This window comes from Zootoca vivipara, chromosome 1 (assembly GCF_965207765.1).
Source record: "Zootoca vivipara chromosome 1, rZooViv2.hap1.1, whole genome shotgun sequence".
NCBI classification, from domain to species: Eukaryota; Metazoa; Chordata; class Lepidosauria; order Squamata; family Lacertidae; genus Zootoca; species Zootoca vivipara.
In genome coordinates this window covers 125,753,132-125,772,500 of record NC_142582.1, presented here as the reverse complement: position 1 = coordinate 125,772,500, position 19,369 = coordinate 125,753,132, and the positions used below count along the sequence as shown (strand labels likewise).

General features: G+C 40.0%; 1 protein-coding gene across 7 annotated transcripts in view; it reads right to left on the bottom strand.

The window, feature by feature from the left end:
- Window positions 1–19,369, bottom strand: part of PPP2R5E (protein phosphatase 2 regulatory subunit B'epsilon) — an 89,910-nt gene that overhangs the window by 24,942 nt on the left and 45,599 nt on the right. For all 7 annotated transcript variants that reach the window (XM_088673993.1, XM_060271402.2, XM_060271392.2 and 4 more), the window contains exon 3: window positions 11,276–11,472. In XM_088673993.1, the coding sequence (XP_088530119.1) occupies window positions 11,276–11,472 (197 nt within the window). The remainder of the gene's footprint in view (window positions 1–11,275; window positions 11,473–19,369) is intronic.

The window sequence follows — 19,369 nt, the reverse complement described above, 5'->3', positions numbered from 1 at the left end:
AGATATATAAGCTGGGTGCCAGACGGCACCTTAAATCTTGGTTACACTTGCCACAATGGAATGTCTGTTTGTGAGGGGGTTGAACTAGATGACCCTCGGGGGTCCTTTCCAACTCTACGATCTCAACTACATTGCTTGACTGTAGCTTGCTTTTACAACAATTCACTTGTCTCAGTATGCAAGGAGAAACAGCAGAAATAGAGTTGTTGTTAACTGTGGACTAAGGCAGAGGTTTTAAAACTGTGGTAGCCAAACGGGTGCCCAGGAATCTCCATGTAGCCGCAAATGGACCTGCGCCAATAGCAAAAGGCACCTGGGGAATGTAAAACACTGGGGTGAACATGTATGTGGGTTCAGACATAAACCTTATAACACCACATTTCAGAAGACTATAATTTTAACCAAAGGGGGCCACTCCCATGTTATGTGCCACACAGCAACAAGTGGTTGATTTCTTTTAAAAGTGAGAGTGTGTAAAAATCACAGTGCAGTCTTATCTAAGCACCAGCCTGGTAGGCAATGAGAAACTGCAGGCAGGCAAGAGGGATGGATAACATCTAGGCTAGAAACCAAATGGGCTGCTCCATCCCCCACAGCCCCTTAAGGCTCCTTGGCTAATCCCCAGCAGGCGACTAACTTTTGCAAGGTTATTTGCAAGGCTGTTTTTAGTATTACTTGTGCAGTGGCTTTCTAATAGACTCCTTAATCAAAACTGAAGCGAAGAGATGTTGCATGTACATAGTTGAAGGGGACGGAAGCGCCAGAAGCTGTTTGCAGCTCTAAAATTAGCTTTTCCACATGAATGAACGCCAGGCATTCACTTATATGGTAGAAAGGGGGCGTGGAAATTTATTTATGAACGCCAGCAACATCGCCCCTCCTGTAACAGTGCTGCCAACTACAGGTCACTTATTTGTCCTACAGAACTCAATGGTAAACAATCAAACCTGATAAAGAGGCTATTAGGAACTGGCTATTGCCTTTTTTGGAACATTATATTTATATATATTTCGGAGTGCCTTCTACCAACTTCACTTGGTCAGGCTGCTGCAGGTGATTCTGGATTGCCAGCCCATGGACTGGTAACATCCAGACTGCATTATTGCAACATGTTATAGGTAGAGAGGCCCTTGAAGCTGACCCAGAAGCTGCAGCCAGCACAAAACCCAGTGGCTGGGTTGCTCACTGGGGCAGAATATCACCATTGCATTGTGCCACTGATAAAGGAACTGCACTGCCTGCCAATTGGCTAGGTTCAGGATACTTATGTTGCTGTACTAAGCCCCATACAGCTGGATACCAAAAAGATCATCTGATCCCCTACATACCTAATTGATCACTGAGGTCTGGCAGGTATCAGTCTATCTGTAGGTCCGTTCCACATTATGTCAGAATCAGCCCTTTAGTCTGGCAGAACCAAACCTTTGGAACACCTTCCCATTGCTATCAGACAACTAACTTCCTCTTCTCTTGGCTATTAGATCCCATATTTATTTTGATAGCTGCTTTTTAAAACTGTTTTTATATGCAGTTGCTTTTAACTGTTCTGAATATTTCATTGTATTGTAAAATTGTTTCAAGATGCCTTATGTGATTCATAAATTAAATAAATATTTATTATATATATACATATATGCAAGTATATGGGATACCCATACTCAAATCACACACACACAGAGAGAGAGAATTTCCACACTACTGGGCTGTTTGGCAAAGCTCATATAAACAATGACTAAAAAACATGTCAAAAGAGCAGAATATACGATAGTGATGTGTTCTAAATTATTATTTTTTAAACACTATAAATCCTCCAATGAGAACGCATGACTGAAGTTCAGGAAAGTGAAGGGGTGGCATTCGCCATGGGCCCATATGAAAAGAAGAGCAGGATACAAATTTAATCAACAAACAAACAACGTTAGTTATACTCCTTGAACTACTTGAATCAATGGACTTCAGTGGAACTACTCTGAGTATGACTTAGTTGGATAGCATCCAAGGAGTAAGAAGAGATGAAAAGCCTGCTGAATCAGGCTACTGGCTCATCTGGCCCAGCATCCTGTTCTCAAAATGGTTAACCCATGCAAAGAATGCAAGATGGGCATGAATGTTATAGCACTCTCTCCTCCTGCCATTCCCAACAACTAGTATTTAGCAGCATTTATCTATCCGCTTTCTCCACACCATGCATGATTTTATAAACTTCTATTGTGTCATCTCTTATTCCCCTTTTTCATCAGCTATAAAGTCCCAAATGTTGCAACGTCTCCTCATAAAGGAGCTGCCCTATCCCATTGATCGTTTTGGTTGCCCATAATTAGATCTTTTCTAACCCTGCAATTTTCTTTTGCATGTGAGGCAACCAGAACTTTACACATTATTCAAAATGAGGTCACACCACAGATTTGTCTAAGAGAAATATTGTATCAGCAGTTTTGTTTTCAATTCCTTTCCCAATTATCTTTATACGGAATTTGCCCTTTTCACAGCTGCTGCACACTGGGTTGACATCTTCATTCACTATGGCCCCATGGTCTTGTTCCTGGCCAGTCACCTCCAGATCAGACCCCTTAAGTGTCTATGTGAATTTAAGGTTATTGTTCTCACATGCATCACTTTACACTGTAGACAGTGAATTGTATTTGTCATTTTACCACTCCTTCACTTGGTTTGGAGAGGTCCTTTGTAAGCTCTGCACAATTTTTTTAAACAATTTAGTACCATCACAAAACTTGGTCATCTGCTCATTCCTAACTCTGCATTGTTTTCAACAAGTTAAAAAGCACAAATTCCAATACCAATCTTTCAGAAACTCCACCTTCTATCTTCTCCGTTCAGAGAAATTAACCCTGCACTCTGTTTCCTGCTATTTAACGTACTCCTCCATAAGAGGACATCTCCTCTTATTTTGTGTCATTTACAGCAGCCATTAAGATGTGTGTGTGTGTGTGTAGTACTGTAAACCAAAAACACACTAAAGATGCAATACCAACACAAGCCAGACAGGTTTTAACTACAAGCAGCACACCATACAACTTGTATAGATATACAGTGGTGCCTCGCTTAACGAATGCCCTGCTTAACTAAATTTCCACTTAACGAAAGGTTTTTTCTAGTGGAGGTTGCCTCACTAGACGAATTCGTTTTATGAAAAATTCGTCTAGCGAATCGCGGTTTCCCATAGGAATGCATTGAAATTCAATTAATGCGTTCCTATGGGCAAAAAAAATTCAAAAAAAATTCAATGCATTCCTATGGGATTCGCTAGACGAATTTTTCGTTATAAGAAAAGACCCGTGGAACTAATTAAATTCGTCTAGCGAGGCACCACTGTACACTGTAATAACAGTCATCAGCCACTGTAATATAATTTATTCCAGAGTAAGCAACAAACAAAAATACAATGTAAGGATGCTGTTTTAGAGCTATCGTCTGCTAATGTCCTTAAACCTTGCAAAATATTTATGCTTTAAATGAAACGGCCAACCTGCTCTGACCTGCTTCAACCTTTATCAATATGAAACAGCTGTTACAGGGGACTGGTTCAATGTGGGAAACACAGTATTTTACTTGTTCTGCTCTCCAAGGGCAAGTGATAGTAATATGCAGGTAGCCGTGATGGTATCAGTGACAGTTGTTAACACAGTCACACTTACTACTATTGATAATCAATACTTGTGTCAGTTTCCAGAACTCTGAAAGGTTTAATTCTAAACTATGTTTTAAGTGGTTCTGTGCAAACGGTAGTTTTTTTTCAAAAAAACAGAACCATAAATGTTCCTATATTCATTGAGATCTAACTCCCCCGGCAACCTGTTTCCAAATATATTCATTCGTTCATTCTCTCTCTTTCTCTTTCTCTCTTTCTCTCTTTCTCTCTCTCTCACACACACACACCACTTTCTCTATTCTCCTGTGTTCAGCTTCACAGGTTCTTACACTGTCACCAGTCTTCAACATACAAAATTACTTTTCCCTTAAGGATAAATGGCACCCTTGCAGGAGTGTTCAAGGAGAGCAGGACATTGGCGCAGCCTCAGACCCTATTCTTCCAAAGGTGAGTAAGATTGTCAAAAAGCTAAAAACCTGGGGCAAGCTCCTCACCAAGAAGTTTCTATATCAAAGGAATATACATTTCCTAGGGCTTACAACCCTCCATTAATTAATGCCACTAGTTCCCCAGGTTTGTGGAGAAAGCTTGGAGTTTCATCATGGGGCTTATATAATCAACAGCAAATTAATCAGCAAGAGAGTTTTTCCATCATAGTGGTACATCACATAGGCAAGCTTAGGACAATAAGCCATTGTGTCACTGGATCAGAATGAGACAATGCAATGAATACACTGTGCAGCAGAACATCTCATCCTGGGGCACTGTGAGCAGATTCATGATCCCACACTAGGGCAGCACCACTATGCTCTCAACAGGGGTGAGGTTACATAAAGGCCAGCAGCAGAACCAGCAATGACAGTGCAAAATTAAATTAAAAATGCCTTCCAGTAGCACCTCAGAGACCAACTAAGATTGTCATTGGTATGAGCTTTCGTGTGCATGCACACTTCTTAGTTGGTCTCTAAGGTGCTACTGGAAGGAATTTTTTTATTTTGCTTCGACTACGGCAGACCAACACGGCTACCTACCTGTAACTAAGTGCAAAATTAAGTCCAAGCTTCTAATATGATTGAGCAAAATGTTGTTTATTCAACTTCTATGCCACCCTCCATCCAAGGATCACAGAGAGGTTTACAATATGAAAAAACAAAAATACCTAACATAGTAACAAACAAAAACAATACCCCCCCACACACACACACAGTTTAAAGGGCCATAGACAGTAATTGTTTTATTTATTAAATTTCTATACCGTACTTTTGTCATCAAATGCTTTATAACAAACTAGTCCAACTGCTCTTCTACTGGAGCACAGTATACCTAGAATGGAAGCAGCTTTTCTGGATTTCAGTTCTTTATTATTATTAATAATAATAATAATAATAATAAATTTTTATTTATACCCCGCCCTCCCCAGTCAACAACCGGGCTCAGGGCGGCTGACACCAACAGAACCACAATAAAACATAAAAACAATTAATTAAAATACAGATTAAAATTTCGTACAAAGATTACCATAATCAAGGACAAAAGTGGTAAGGACCTAACAGAAGCAGAAGACATCAAGAAGAGGTGGCAAGAACACACAGAGGAATGGAGGTCTCGTACACCCCAGGTAGTGTGGTTGCTGACCTTGAGCCAGACATCTTGGAGAGTGAAGTCAAATGGGCCTTAGAAAGCACTGCTAATAACAAGGCCAGTGGAAGTGATGATATTCCAGCTGAACTACGGTATTTAAAATTTTAAAAGATGATGCTGTTAAGGTGCTACACCCAATATGCCAGCAAGTTTGGAAAACTCAGCAATGGCCAGAGGATTGGAGAAGATCAGTCTACATCCCAATTCCAAAGAAGGGCAGTGCCAAAGAATGCTCCAACTACCGCACAATTGCGCTCATTGCACACGCTAGCAAGGTTATGCTCAAAATTCTACAAGGCAGGCTTAGGCAGTATGTGGACCGAGAACTCCCAGAAGTGCAAGCTGGATTTCGAAAGGGCAGAGGAACCAGAGACCAAATAGCAAACATGCGCTGGATTATGGAGAAAGCTAGAGAGTTCCAGAAAAACGTCTACTTCTGCTTCATTGACTATGCAAAAGCCTTTGACTGTGTCGACCACAGCAAACTATGGCAAGTTCTTAAAGAAATGGGAGTGCCTGATCACCTCATCTGTCTCCTGAGAAATCTCTATGTGGGACAAGAAGCTACAGTTAGAACTGGATATGGAACAACTGATTGGTTCAAAATTGGGAAAGGAGTACGACAAGGTTGTATATTGTCTCCCTGCTTATTTAACTTATATGCAGAATTCATCATGCGAAAGGCTGGACTAGATGAATCCCAAGCCGGAATTAAGATTGCCGGAAGAAATATCAACAACCTCAGATATGCAGATGACACAACCTTGATGGCAGAAAGCGAGGAGGAATTAAAGAACCTTTTAATGAGGGTGAAAGAGGAGAGTGCAAAATATGGTCTGAAGCTCAACATCAAAAAAACCAAGATCATGGCCACCGGTCCCATCACCTCCTGGCAAATAGAAGGGGAAGAAATGGAGGCAGTGAGAGATTTTACTTTCTTGGGCTCCTTGATCACTGCAGATGGTGACAGCAGTCACGAAATTAAAAGACGCCTGCTTCTTGGGAGAAAAGCAATGACAAACCTAGACAGCATCTTAAAAAGCAGAGACATCACCTTGCCGACAAAGGTCCGTATAGTTAAAGCTATGGTTTTCCCAGTAGTGATGTATGGAAGTGAGAGCTGGACCATAAAGAAGGCCGATCGCCGAAGAATTGATGCTTTTGAATTATGGTGCTGGAGGAGACTCTTGAGAGTCCCATGGACTGCTAGAAGATCAAACCTATCCATTCTTAAGGAAATCAGCCCTGAGTGCTCCCTGGAAGGACAGATCGTGAAGCTGAGGCTCCAATACTTTGGCCACCTCATGAGAAGAGAAGAATCCTTGGAAAAGACCCTGATGTTGGGAAAGATTGAGGGCACTAGGAGAAGGGGACGACAGAGGACAAGATGGTTGGACAGTGTTCTCGAAGCTACGAACATGAGTTTGACCAAACTGCGGGAGGCAGTGGAAGACAGGAGTGCCTGGCGTGCTATGGTCCAGGGGGTCACGAAGAGTCGGACACGACTAAACGACTAAACAACAACAACAACAGATTAAAATACAGTATTAAAATTTAAAGTGCAGCCTCATTTCAAGTAGGCCATAAAAAACATCAATGATCACCTAACAGCAAGGTTACACCTGCAAGTGCGCTATGTGAGTAGTACCTGACGCATAATTCAGCAGTAGGTATCTGAATCCAAGCAAGAAAAATTAAACCAAATTTCTAGACTTTATGGATGCAGATAAAAGCTTGGAAATGTGTGTGCAATGCCTGGTCTTGGATGGTCCCTTATGGGTAAAGCCCCTAGGCACTAAAGAAAGCTCTCTATCCTTCCATAATGCCAAAATATCCTGCAGTCCTGATATTACTACCGTAGCCATTTTAACCCTATCTCCATGCAGCAGTCTTCCACCACCATATGCCTCACTGCTGCAAGAGCGCCAATGCCACTGACTGTGACTCTTGCAAGGAGATGGAAATGTGCAGAATAAGGAGCTAAACTGCAAATGTGCCACAAATACGTACATATTATAGGTATATTAATTCTTACTGCACATTCTGAAGCTCTTTAGAACAGAAGAAGTGAATGCAGCCTATACACAGCCCTGCATATCAGACATTATGGAAATATCAGGATTTTCCCAGGAACTAAGCCCCACTTCTTTAAATTATGGGAGCCTACCGATTATATTTTTTACAATGCAGAACTGTGGCAATGAATCTAGTTAGTGTTAAACTGAAAGGATGGTGCCTTTCAAAGGATAAAAATTGTCACTGGTTTCATAATGAAAGACAGGGACTGCTCAGCTAGAAAGGTAAAGCAGCAGAGAGGCCAGATGAGATCTGAAGGGAAAACGAAATCAAAACTGCAGCATGGTAGCTAACTGGGATTGGCAATGCAGGGTTTTCCACAGCAGTCTGTCTACTTCACTTTTAAGAACAGCGAGATTCACAAGTACCATAGAAATTATACCACCAAACCGGCATCACTTTTTTTCTCCACTTACAGCACAACCCCCGAAATAAAGCTGTCAATTACGGTAGTTAACTGAATCATACCTTTCATTTTGCCTACACATTAATAAAATCAGCTCTGTCAGATTTTAGTTAAACCTGTGCACCTAAAGATGCATATATATCAAGCACTAGAGCATGAACATTTTATGTTTCCCATAAGCATGGTACAGGGAAATTGGATGTTGCTGGGATGCAATAAAAGGTAAAGGGACCCCTGACCATTAGGTCCAGTCATGACCGACTCTGGGGTTGTGGCACTCATCTCACGTTTTTGGTCGAGGGAGCCGGCGTACAGCTTTCAGGTCATGTGGCCAGCATGACAAAGCCGCTTCTGGCGAACCAGAGCAGCACACGGAAACACCGTTTACCTTCCCACCAGAGCGGTACCTATTTATCTACTTGCACTTTGACATGCTTTCGAACTGCTAGGTTGGCAGGAGTTGGGACCAAGCAACGGGAGCTCACCCCGTCGTAGGGATTTGAACTGTCGACCTTCTGATCGGCAAGCCCTAGGCTCTGTGGTTTAACCCACAGCACCACCTGCGTCCCTTGCTGGGACGCAATACACATATCCTATTAATGCAACTTCAATCTAAACAGCCCCTTCACAAATGATCATCTTAAATAAATATTCCTCACAACCCTTTCAACTTTATTTCATCATATACTGTTCAGTTACAGCAGCTAAGGATAAACCAATGTTTCCCATCTATGTTATCCTAAAGCATTAAAAAAAATACTGTGACTCAGGACCAAGACATGGCATCTCTGCTTCAGAAGGGGAAATTCCCTTTCCCAGGACCATGTTTAAGCAGCAGCAACTGGGGAAGTCTTTTTGGCAGATACTTCTACCAACAAAGAACCACCAGTTCGAACTCTGATTCTTTGATCCATTGCTTCTGAGGAGGTTTGTTTGCCAACATCCTCAGATATCAATTATGCCTCTTCAGAAATCCATTCAGCTATTTCCCAACAATGGTGTGCAAGCCTCAATATGGAAGCACTGCCCCTTAAATGCAAGTTGATCTCCCACCAGGAAGGTGGGAACTGGAACACACACCTGTGTATTTCAGCCCTCTGGAGGTTTCAGGCCATGACTGAAGCAACACTCCAGGTTTCCTCCTTTCCAACCTAGGTTCTGGTGCTTGACACTGAGCAAATACTGCATGCTTGTCCTTATTACCAATCCGCCAAACTCTGCAATACAAACTCTGACTCCAAGTACTCTGAAGCCCTCACTACCCGCCATCCACCCCTGAGTAGCAGTTCTCTGCAATGTTCAGTCACAACCTCAATATCAATTCCCTACTTGCTTAACCATGTCCAACAAATGTGAGTCCATAAAAAAGTAACCTTTATATTGCCTTACAGAAGAACAGTGGTGAATTTACAGAGGAAGGAAATTCCACAAAGTGGATCACCCTTTCAATGAGTGCCTGGTGCTTAAAATTTGTTTAACGTCTTGTAATGGAGTTGGGGAAAATTATTGCAATGTATTAACGTGTTGACTTAAGCTGCAATTCTACACACACTTACCTGGGAGTAGGTCCCAGTGAAATCAATGGGTCTTGCATCCAAGCAAGTACTGTATGTACAGTATTGTCCTATAAATCAGACTTATACCACTGACAAGTGTAAATCCTAAACCCAATTTCCAAGACTAAATGCCACTTCACATGTGTGCTAGTATCTAGAATAGGGACAGAATGTATACACTCAGTGTCCAAGTAGTACAGCAAACAATTTTGCAAACAAGCATTTCATAAAAGTTTACACTGTTGAACAGTTCACAGATTTCTGCACAGAGTACAGACATAGCATGTTTTCAGAGCATATCAGTACAAATATTGATTCAATACTTATACTGGGGTCTGTGATTCTTTACTTTTTACTGTAAAAAAAAAAAACCACTCTTCAAAAACAAACAAAGCCGCAAATAGAAGAGAGTGGCAAATGGCCATGGAGCAGCGTAATAATCTGTGAGCAACACTTTCTGAGACCCGATGCCTTGGAATGACAAAAACACCCTCCTGGCATGATATACCACCAGCCCTGGTGTCCTGGGCTAAGAAATTGAGAGAGAACCTGGAGAATAAGCAAGTGTAAAGTGGTGCACAAGGGGAGAATAAATCCTCATATATTAAGTGTGTCTGAACTGACAAGTGATGAAGCAGGGAAAAGACCTTGGGGTCAAAGTAAATAGCTCAATGAAGATATGGACCCCACTGTGCAGAAGCTGTGAAAAAGACAAATTCCATGTTAGGGATCATTAGGCTTTTTAGTTTAAAAAAAAAAACAGTAAGGAGGGAAATGATGTGTATTCAATTATGTACGCTGTAGAGAAAATTAACAGAGTGAGGTTTTTCTCTCTATCTCAGAACACTAGAAGCTGGGAACAGCCAATGCAAGCTTAATGTTGGAAGATGAAAGGAAGTACTTCACACTGTGCACTGTTAAACTATGGAATTCAATACCACAAAATGTAATCATGACGACTAAATAGGGTGGCTTTAAAATAAAATTAAGGCAGATTTGTGTTTCTCAGTGCAAGATGTCCATTACGGCAACCAAAACCATTTTTGTCGCAAAGTTCTGCATAAAACCAGACTGAAAGGGATCTAGACAACACACAACTTTCTAGCCTAAGACTCCAATACTCAAGACTAGACAATTTCCCAGTCTGCTTGAGTAAAAAGATAGGTACATCAAAGGGCACATCACTGCCTTCTTGAGAACAGTAGGCATGGAACCCTCTCTCAAGGTTGCCCAGACACATAATCTCAGCCTTCCTGTCTTTGTCAGCCAGGAAAGGGAAAGGATCAAGCATATCTCTTAAAGAATTTCATCCATTTCCTCTAGTCAAACAAATAAAAGTAGGCATAGAAACCTGATAAAGACTGTGTTAAAGACACATTCAGCACACTCCACATACAACTACAGTTCAAGTCTGAACAGATGTGAAAAAATTTATTCACAAAGTGCTTTGCAATCTCAACATAGACTCTGGTGGCTCCTCCAACTTCCACTGCACGCCAAGTTGTAAAAGGCCCCTCACCATTTGAAAAATCAATACAATTAGTAATACAGTGCTAGGTGCAATCCAAATAACTACTGTATTTAAAATCCATAACTTTAAAGCATTTTAATGTCACATATGTAAAATGGTATTTCTCCTAACATCAAAACACTGCACAACGACTTTTGAACATTGTATAGAAGTGTTCTGAACCACAGCTAAGAAGCCCAACATTTGAAAGACCTGTATTTAAACAAAATAAGGAATATGAAGCCTCCTATGATTCTTCTGTGATCCCAACCCACCCACTGCATTTTGAGCAGACATAATAAATTTGGCTGCATCTCATATAGTGAATTACCAGAAGTAAAGTTGTATTCCCTATTTTGCATCTGAAAGACTTTCCAGCAATACGCAATATCTGTCATGCAAACTCCAATGTTCTATTGAGCACACATACTAGCTAGCACTATCTTGATTTATAAAGTGTTCGTGATAAAACTTACCATTCTAACTACTTCAGGATAAGTCTGCTCTGTCAAACAGCCCCTGCTTATTGTAATGTAATCCACAAGTTCATTAAGAGTTGAGCGCTTGTATTCTTTCATTTTAAGATCAGAAAGTGTGTCCATGAAGTCAAAAATGACACAGCACTGCTGAAGTTTCTTTAGGAACAACTCAGGTTGCTCTGAAGTTGGAACGTCTGGAAGGGAAAAAAGGAAAGCCTGTGTTAGTCTTAACATTCCTGCATAAAACAAATCACGCTTCAAAAGGACAACAAACATTGCATATATTTTTTTGTAAATCAATAAAATCTTTAATAAAAAAAGGACAACAAAAGCAGCAACACCCATTGAATATCTGTAAAAAAAAGAAACCATATGAACAATTATGCTTTTCAGATATTGGTATGTTGGATACTAAATCACCAACTAGTAATATATCCATGGTTTCATAAATAAGCCCAAACTCAAGCCCAAGCAGGCAAAAGGCAATCTGGCAGCCTTAGTCCTTCAATAGAACCAATAATTTCCATCTAGCACTAGTAGAATATCACAAACAGCTCAAATAATAAAATAGCACTTTTTATTTATTTACAGGCATATTAAGACTGGGGCCAAGAAACTGGCTCACATTTTATTACAACAGTTGTCACTTGTATTTTCAACTAATAATATGGTATAATCTCTTCGAAAACTGCACAGAGATCTGGGAATGGGGAGTTAGGCAAGTTTAGCTTTCATTTTAAAAAATATTGCATATATTTGAGTTTATTTTGGATGAGAAAAGACTAAAAAAAAAACCCAACATTTTACTTTCCTATAGCAGCATATTGGATGCACAAGTAAATCTTTTTAAAGTATAATACTACACCACTCAACGCTCTCCTCACTATACATGTGTGAGTGTTTAATAGGTTGTTGTTGTTGTTGTTGTATTTATATACCCTGCCCACCTGGCTGGGTTTCCCCAGCCACTCTGGGCGGCTCCCAACAGAATATTAAAAACATTATAAAACACCAAACATTAAAAACTTCCCTAAACAGGGCTGCCTTCAAGTGTCTTCTAAAAGTTGTGTAGCTCTTTATCTACTTGATATCTGATGGGAGGGCATTCCACAGGGAGGGCGCCACCGCTGAGAAGGCCCTCTGCCTGCTTCCCTGTAACTTCACTTGAGGGAACCACCAGAAGAAACTCGGAAGAGGACCTCAGTGTAAGTACTGTAATATGTATAATTTATAATGCTTTAAACCATATGCAGGTGACTCTCTCTCCCCCCCCCCCCGTACATGATCGATTTGTGCATGTCTGCATATATGCGGGCACTGGGAAATAAACAAATATATTTAAAGCAGGAAATGGCAGGAGAGAGCTGGAGAGTCCTTGCGGCTCGTGAGGACACCTCTCCTGGAGCCCAAAGAGGACTTCATTGAGGGTGAAGGATGCCCCAAAGAGATTCGGGGTGCAGCAGGGCTTTGTTTAGGCTGCCCAGCCTCCCCGCCTAGCAGCTGACACACACAGTAGCGCAGCAGCCACTTTTCTGCACATCCCCCCCCAGCCTCCCCAGACAGAGGAGAGAGAGCTGGAGAGCAGGAAAAGACAGGTGTTTAGAGGCTTTTTAGAGGGTGTTCTTGACTTAGGCAATTTTTGCTTATGCACACAGGGGCCCGTAACGTAACCTGTGCATAAGCCGGGGGGGGGGGCTGTATACATAAACCTTTTGTATTTATTGCTTCATACTGAACAGGGTGGATAAAAATCAATGATTTTTTTAAAAAAATCAAAAAAATCGGATTTTTTTGATTTAAATCGGATTTTTTTGATTTAAATCGATTTTTTTGATTTAAATCGGATTTTTTTTAATAAAATGCTTTTCGAGGAAAACATATTACCATCCAAAGGTTATTCCATCATGAAATAAAGATTAGTTTTTTAATTTTGTAGTATAAGGTTGTATATATTTAATTTTGGGGGTAAATAAATTCCATTAATCCATTCACAATGTCATGCTCTTCCAGAGGTTTTTGTAAGATTATTGGGCAGTTTCTCTGCCTACAAGATATTATCACAGGTGCTTGGTTTACTTTTGCAGTTCTCAAAACTGAATTTGACTCAACAGAGATCACATGCCTCTTCTTCACAGCAAAAATGTTATAACATGAACAGAGTTGAGAAAAAGACCTTAATCCTATTGTTCTACAAACCTATGAATACAGAAGCAACCCCTTCAGTGCTAAGTTTCAAGAAGTTCAGTGAATAGAATAGAAACAATATTTTTCTGATTGTTTGGAGTGGACAGTATTTAAGTTTTTCATGTGTAGGCTGGGCTGACAGTCTAAGTTTCTTAAAATATATATATTTTGTTTCTGTTTAGCCAAATTAGTTAACAAACATGGATGTTTGTTTAAGCAAATAACATTTGCTGAAATGTTATTGTTTCAGTTGAATAAATCTATTTAAATGGTTATTATTAAGGTAATGATTATTTTTCTCCTTCCTAAGTACAACAGTAAAGTTGTCCAAATATGAATGATTAACCTATTAAACTGGGGATAAAAAAACTAATATGAAAAGTTGTTATTCTAAAAATCTTCATCTACTTGCATATTAAAGTTATACCAGCAAGAATTAGTCTTTATGATTTAAATCAACTATGATTTAAATCAAGCCTTACTGACTAGTGATTTAAATCGTGATTTAAATCGTGATTTAAATCAGTTTGATTTAAATCAAATCCACCCTGATACTGAATCAATGTTTGACTCAAAATATTGTATGAAGGTAACCATGAATGTGGCAAGTCATCATAAATCTCCTCAGAACAGTTGACTGTTTCCATTTTATTCACAGTGGCAAGTTAGTTACGCTGCTACACATTTTCAAAGGAAATGCATGAAATGTAGATTAATCTCAAGTACCCAGGGGGCTAATAATAATGGGCAAGTCACAAGAACAAACACTGAGCTTTATTTGAACAGCAGACACCAAGCAAAGGCAAAAAGATTTTTCCTCTACCCTGCAGTTTGATTAGGCGCAGCAGCGTTATTCACAATGTTTAAACAGCATGGCAAAACAAGACCAAAAAAACCCCAAATTGTATTTTAAAAAGCAATGCTTCAACGGGTACACATTTTGCAGTCTTAAACAAGGCTGTTTATCTTCAGACTCTCACCCGATACATATAAGATAAGATGACAATTTTTGCTTTCTATTAGCAAGTTCTGGATTCCAAATTCTAATTGGAAACAAAATTAAAATATATAGGAGTTTTGTGGCATAGTATATTTCAGGGTGGATTTGATTTAAATCAAACTGATTTAAATCACGATTTAAATCACTAGTCAGTAAGGCTTGATTTAAATCATAGTTTTCTACATAAAGACTAATTCTTGCTGGTATAACTTTAATATGCAAGTAGATGAAGATTTTTAGAATAACAACTTTTCATATTAGTTTTTTATCCCCAGTTTAATAGGTTAATCATTCATATTTGGACAACTTTACTGTTGTACTTAGGAAGGAGAAAAATAATCATTACCTTAATAATAACAATTTAAATAGATTTATTCAACTGAAACAATATCATTACAGCATATGTTATTTGCTTAAACAAACATCCATGTTTGTTAACTAATTTGGCTAAACAAAAACAATATATATATATTTTAAGAAACTTAGACTGTCAGCCCAGCCTACACATGAAAAACTTAAATACTGTCCACTCCAAACAATCAGAAAAATATTGTTTCTATTCTATTCACTGAACTTCTTGAAACTTAGCACTGAAGGGGTTGTTTCTGTATTCATAGGTTTGTAGAACAATAGGATTAAGGTCTTTTTCTCAACTCTGTTCATGTTATAACTTTTTTGCTGGGAAGAAGAGGCATGTGATCTCTGTTGAGTCAAATTCAGTTTTGAGAACTGCAAAAGTAAACCAAGCACCTGCGATAATATCTTGTAGGCAGAGAAACTGCCCAATAATCTTACAAGTACCTCTGGAAGAGCATGACATTGTGAATGGATTAATGGAATTTATTTAGCCCCAAAATTAAACATATACAACCTTATTCTACATAGTTAAAAAACTAATCTTTATTTCATGATGGAATAACCTTTGGGTGGTAATATATTTTCTTCAAAAAGCATTTTATTTAAAAAAATCCAATTTAAATCAAAAAAATCGATTTAAATAAAAAAAATCCGATTTAAATCAAAAAAAACTGAATTTTTTGATTTTTTTAAAAAAAATCATTGATTTTTATCCACCCTGGTATATTTTCCCATTCAACACCATGTATCTAATAATAGCCAAATCAAAACCCGAATGTCTATTCCAAGCCTTGGCTTTGCATGCTCCTTCTTCCCCTTGCATGCTCCAATTTCTTCCCTGAATGGACACAGGCAGCACAGCCACTCCAGACTGAACCACACTGATTGGTAGGCTTACATTTATGTCAGGCACCACAATTCACATGCTGCTGCCTGAATGGGATAGAAGAGGCCATTTCTTTACCCCGCACATTACAGAGCTATATAACTGCTTTCCACTGCCTGTCTGTGCTTCAGCTGCAAGATATGACAGCTAATACTACCTCAGCTTCTCCACAGACACTGTCACTAAATTGGTTTACACTGAGTGCAAGAGTTGTGCTTTCCTGCATTAGGAGTTATTCAACTGCCTAATTCTATGTGTTGCTGCTTTAAGTGCTTTGTGACTGGGTCACAAACAGAAGAGAAAGAACAGAAAAACAACAACTGTAGAGCACTACTTTTAAGTAGATTTTTAACTTAAAAAAAAATCATGAACAGAGCAATCTTTCAACTTGTCCAGAACTTTTCTGCAGGCCAGATGGTAAGCAATAGAAACCAAGAAGGGGTGGATAAGGAGAGAAAAGAAAAGCTAGGCGTGATGAAAAGCCCACATCTGAAATTTAACAGATTTATACAGTGGAATCTTAGAAGCCAAACAGCTGTAAACTCAAACATTTCGGCTCCCGAATGATTGAAAACCGGAAGTGATTGTTTTGGTTTTTGAATGATTTCCGGAAGCCGAACATTCAGTGCGGCTTTCGATTGGCTGCAGGACACTCCTGCAGCTAATCAGAAGTCGCGCCTTGGAAGTCAAACGATTTGGAAGTTGAACGGATTCCATTTGACTTCCAAGGTACGTCTGTATTAAACCAATGGTGACTATGGCCCATGGGCAAAATGTGACCCGTCAGGTCCATTTCAGGAAGTCATGCCCCCCCCCAACGACATCAGGTGTGGGATGGATAAGAATGGGAGTTTAAAGGAATGATCAGCAGCTTAAAGTTTCTGGTTGCTCCTTGGATCCAGCAAGGGCGCTCCCACCTTTCAGCTGATGGGTGGATTGGAACGTGACTGTAACATCCCCATTCCCCATGTTTCTTCTTCAAACCATGGAAGTTTGAAAAAGTGGAAGACCTTGAAGGTACACTTCCATCTGCCCATGAACTAATAAGCAGATTGGAGTATGCATTCAACAACACCCCCCACACCCCCACAAGGTTCTTCAAACCTCAGCAGTTTGCTCCAGGGATGTGTACAAAGGACTTAAAATCAGCCGCACAAACAACCCCCACCCCATTTTTAATTCAAACCAAGAGGAATTCTTGCAGAGGGTTGTTTAGAAGCCCCACAGTTCACTTCAATTGGGACTATCAGCTCAGGTGAGTTGACAGGTGGGCACCCTTGTCAGAGGGAAGAGAGATAAAGATTTGGCCATCTGTCCAGAAAAGGTTCCCCACCCCTGGATTAAACCAAGCTAGGTGCAAAACAAATTTCAAGGCTACTGACAAAAAACAACAATAGCTGCTTCCACATTTTTAAATATTATAATAAATATTATAGTGAGTGGAAGAGCAGAAGATAAATGCGGCACATCAAAGCTGGTCCATGGGTACTCTGTCCTGCCTAGCAACTGTCGCCTGCAAAACTGCAGAAAGTCATTTATCACTGGATGCCTTAATTATTATAATCATTGATATTTATACCCTGCTCTTCTGCTCACTGAGCACTTTGAGTGACTAACAAAAAAAAGCAAAACAATAAAAAGAGCAGCATGTTTGTAAGCCAAAGAAAGCCATCCGCTAGACTTTGGCCTGGGACTGACAGTGCTTGCTCTCTGGCACATCTAAGGCCTTTTCAGTTTCTAGGAACCCTTAGAAGTGCCCTGCCTCTTTGGATGGGTGCTATATCCTTGTTTTCAAGCTTAAGGCTGCCAAAAATACGATATCCAGAAAAAGTGTCATAGAATCATAGGATTGCAGAGTTGGAGGGTACCCAAGGGTCATCTAGTCCAACCCCTGCAATGCAGGGGTTTTCTCTTCTGAATGCATGAGCTCAGTAAGATATGGTTTATTTGAAACATAAATATACTACTTATCTTTCAGTTAGGACTTTAGGGTGTTGAACAACCATTGGTAAAGGTAGGTACAGGACCCCTGGATGGTTAAGTCCAGTCAAAGGTGACTATGTGGTGCAATGCTCATCTCTACTTTCACACCGAGGGAGCCGGCGTTTGTCCGCAGCCGGCTTTTCCGGGTCATGTGGCCAGCATGACTAAACTGCTTCTGGCACAACAGGGTTCCATGACAGAGCCAGAGAGCTTTATCTACTTGCGCTGATATGCTTTCAAACTGCTAGGTTGGCAGGAGCTGGGACAGATCAATGGGAGCTCACCCCGTCGGGTGGATTCGAACTGCCAACCTTACAACCGGCATGCTCAAGAGGTTCGGTGGTTTAGACCACAGCACCACCTGCGTCTGTTGTAGAACCATTATGTCACAATACAAGTAACGACAAAGGATAAAATCCTTAAAACAGAAAACTTAATTTTACAACTATTTAAGAAGCCTGGGTGATTAAGAACTTTTTTGTCTGGTACCAAAAACATTACAAGGTAGATGTAAAGTCTACAAGTCTACAAGTCTCTTTTATTGTTTAGAAGCGTATCTCAGATAAATAAGGTACCTGGAACAGAGTGTCAAACAGAACTTAGTGCACAGAAAGATTGCTATCGGGCTTTGACATATGTTCTCGTCCAAAACATACCTAAAGCAGTTTAGGCTCCTTCATAATCCTGAAGTGCTTTCTCTGTGAGCTGAAATAGCAGAGCTTAAGTCAGCTGGCATTCAGCTGGATCTCAATTTCTGCAAGACACTTCGTAAGTCCTTCAACCTCTGCCTCTGGGTCAAAAGAGGCAATGCAGACTGAGGCTTCTGAAGCTCACGTTAGCACAGCAATCTCCACACTACAGTATATGCAGGCACTTTGTGAAACTGTAGCAGGCCTGAGTTCTGGAGAAGCTGAGATCATCCATAGGGGAAGTACAAACACAAAGAAGGAGTAGATATCACTCGTGTAACATGGCAGTCCTCTAGCTCTCAAGAACTAACAGATGCAAAAATAGGTAAAGCTGATAATGGCTTGGATACCAAGATAAATTAAAGTACCGTAGTTTGTGGAAGGAAAGTTTCCAAGACTCTCTTTCCCAGCAGGCTCACTCCCAGCACACGGGATCAAGCCATTCTTATTCTCTGTACCCCAAATGCTGCATGGACCATCATGCAAATCAATCCATCAAACCATTTTCAGACTGTAAGCTGTAGAACCTATTTCCACTGATGTGATTCAGCCCATTTACTCATAACAAGAGGGCCACTATTATTGCCCCCAAATATGTAGAATATACTATTTCATATATATATTGCCCTGTTGCCACCCTTTTCTGTCTCTATATAGTCTGATTCTCATTCTCACTCCACTCAATATTCCATTCAAGACTCACTCACTCCATTTAAACTTCATTTGCAACGGATTTGTGCTGAGCATGCGCAGGTCCACATCATTATGAAACTCTATTGAACAATACTGGTCACAAAAATACCTCTGAAAAAACAACAAAAACCCAAACTACAAATATGTTGCACTACACTTAGATGAAAACACACTATGTGTTCCCCTTGACCTAACACAGTTTCCTTTAAAAAAAAACTACAGCAAAAACTGAGAAATGTTTCCAGAAAAACCACCCCAGAAGTCTATGCAAGAAAAACAACCTGCACCTGTCAACATGC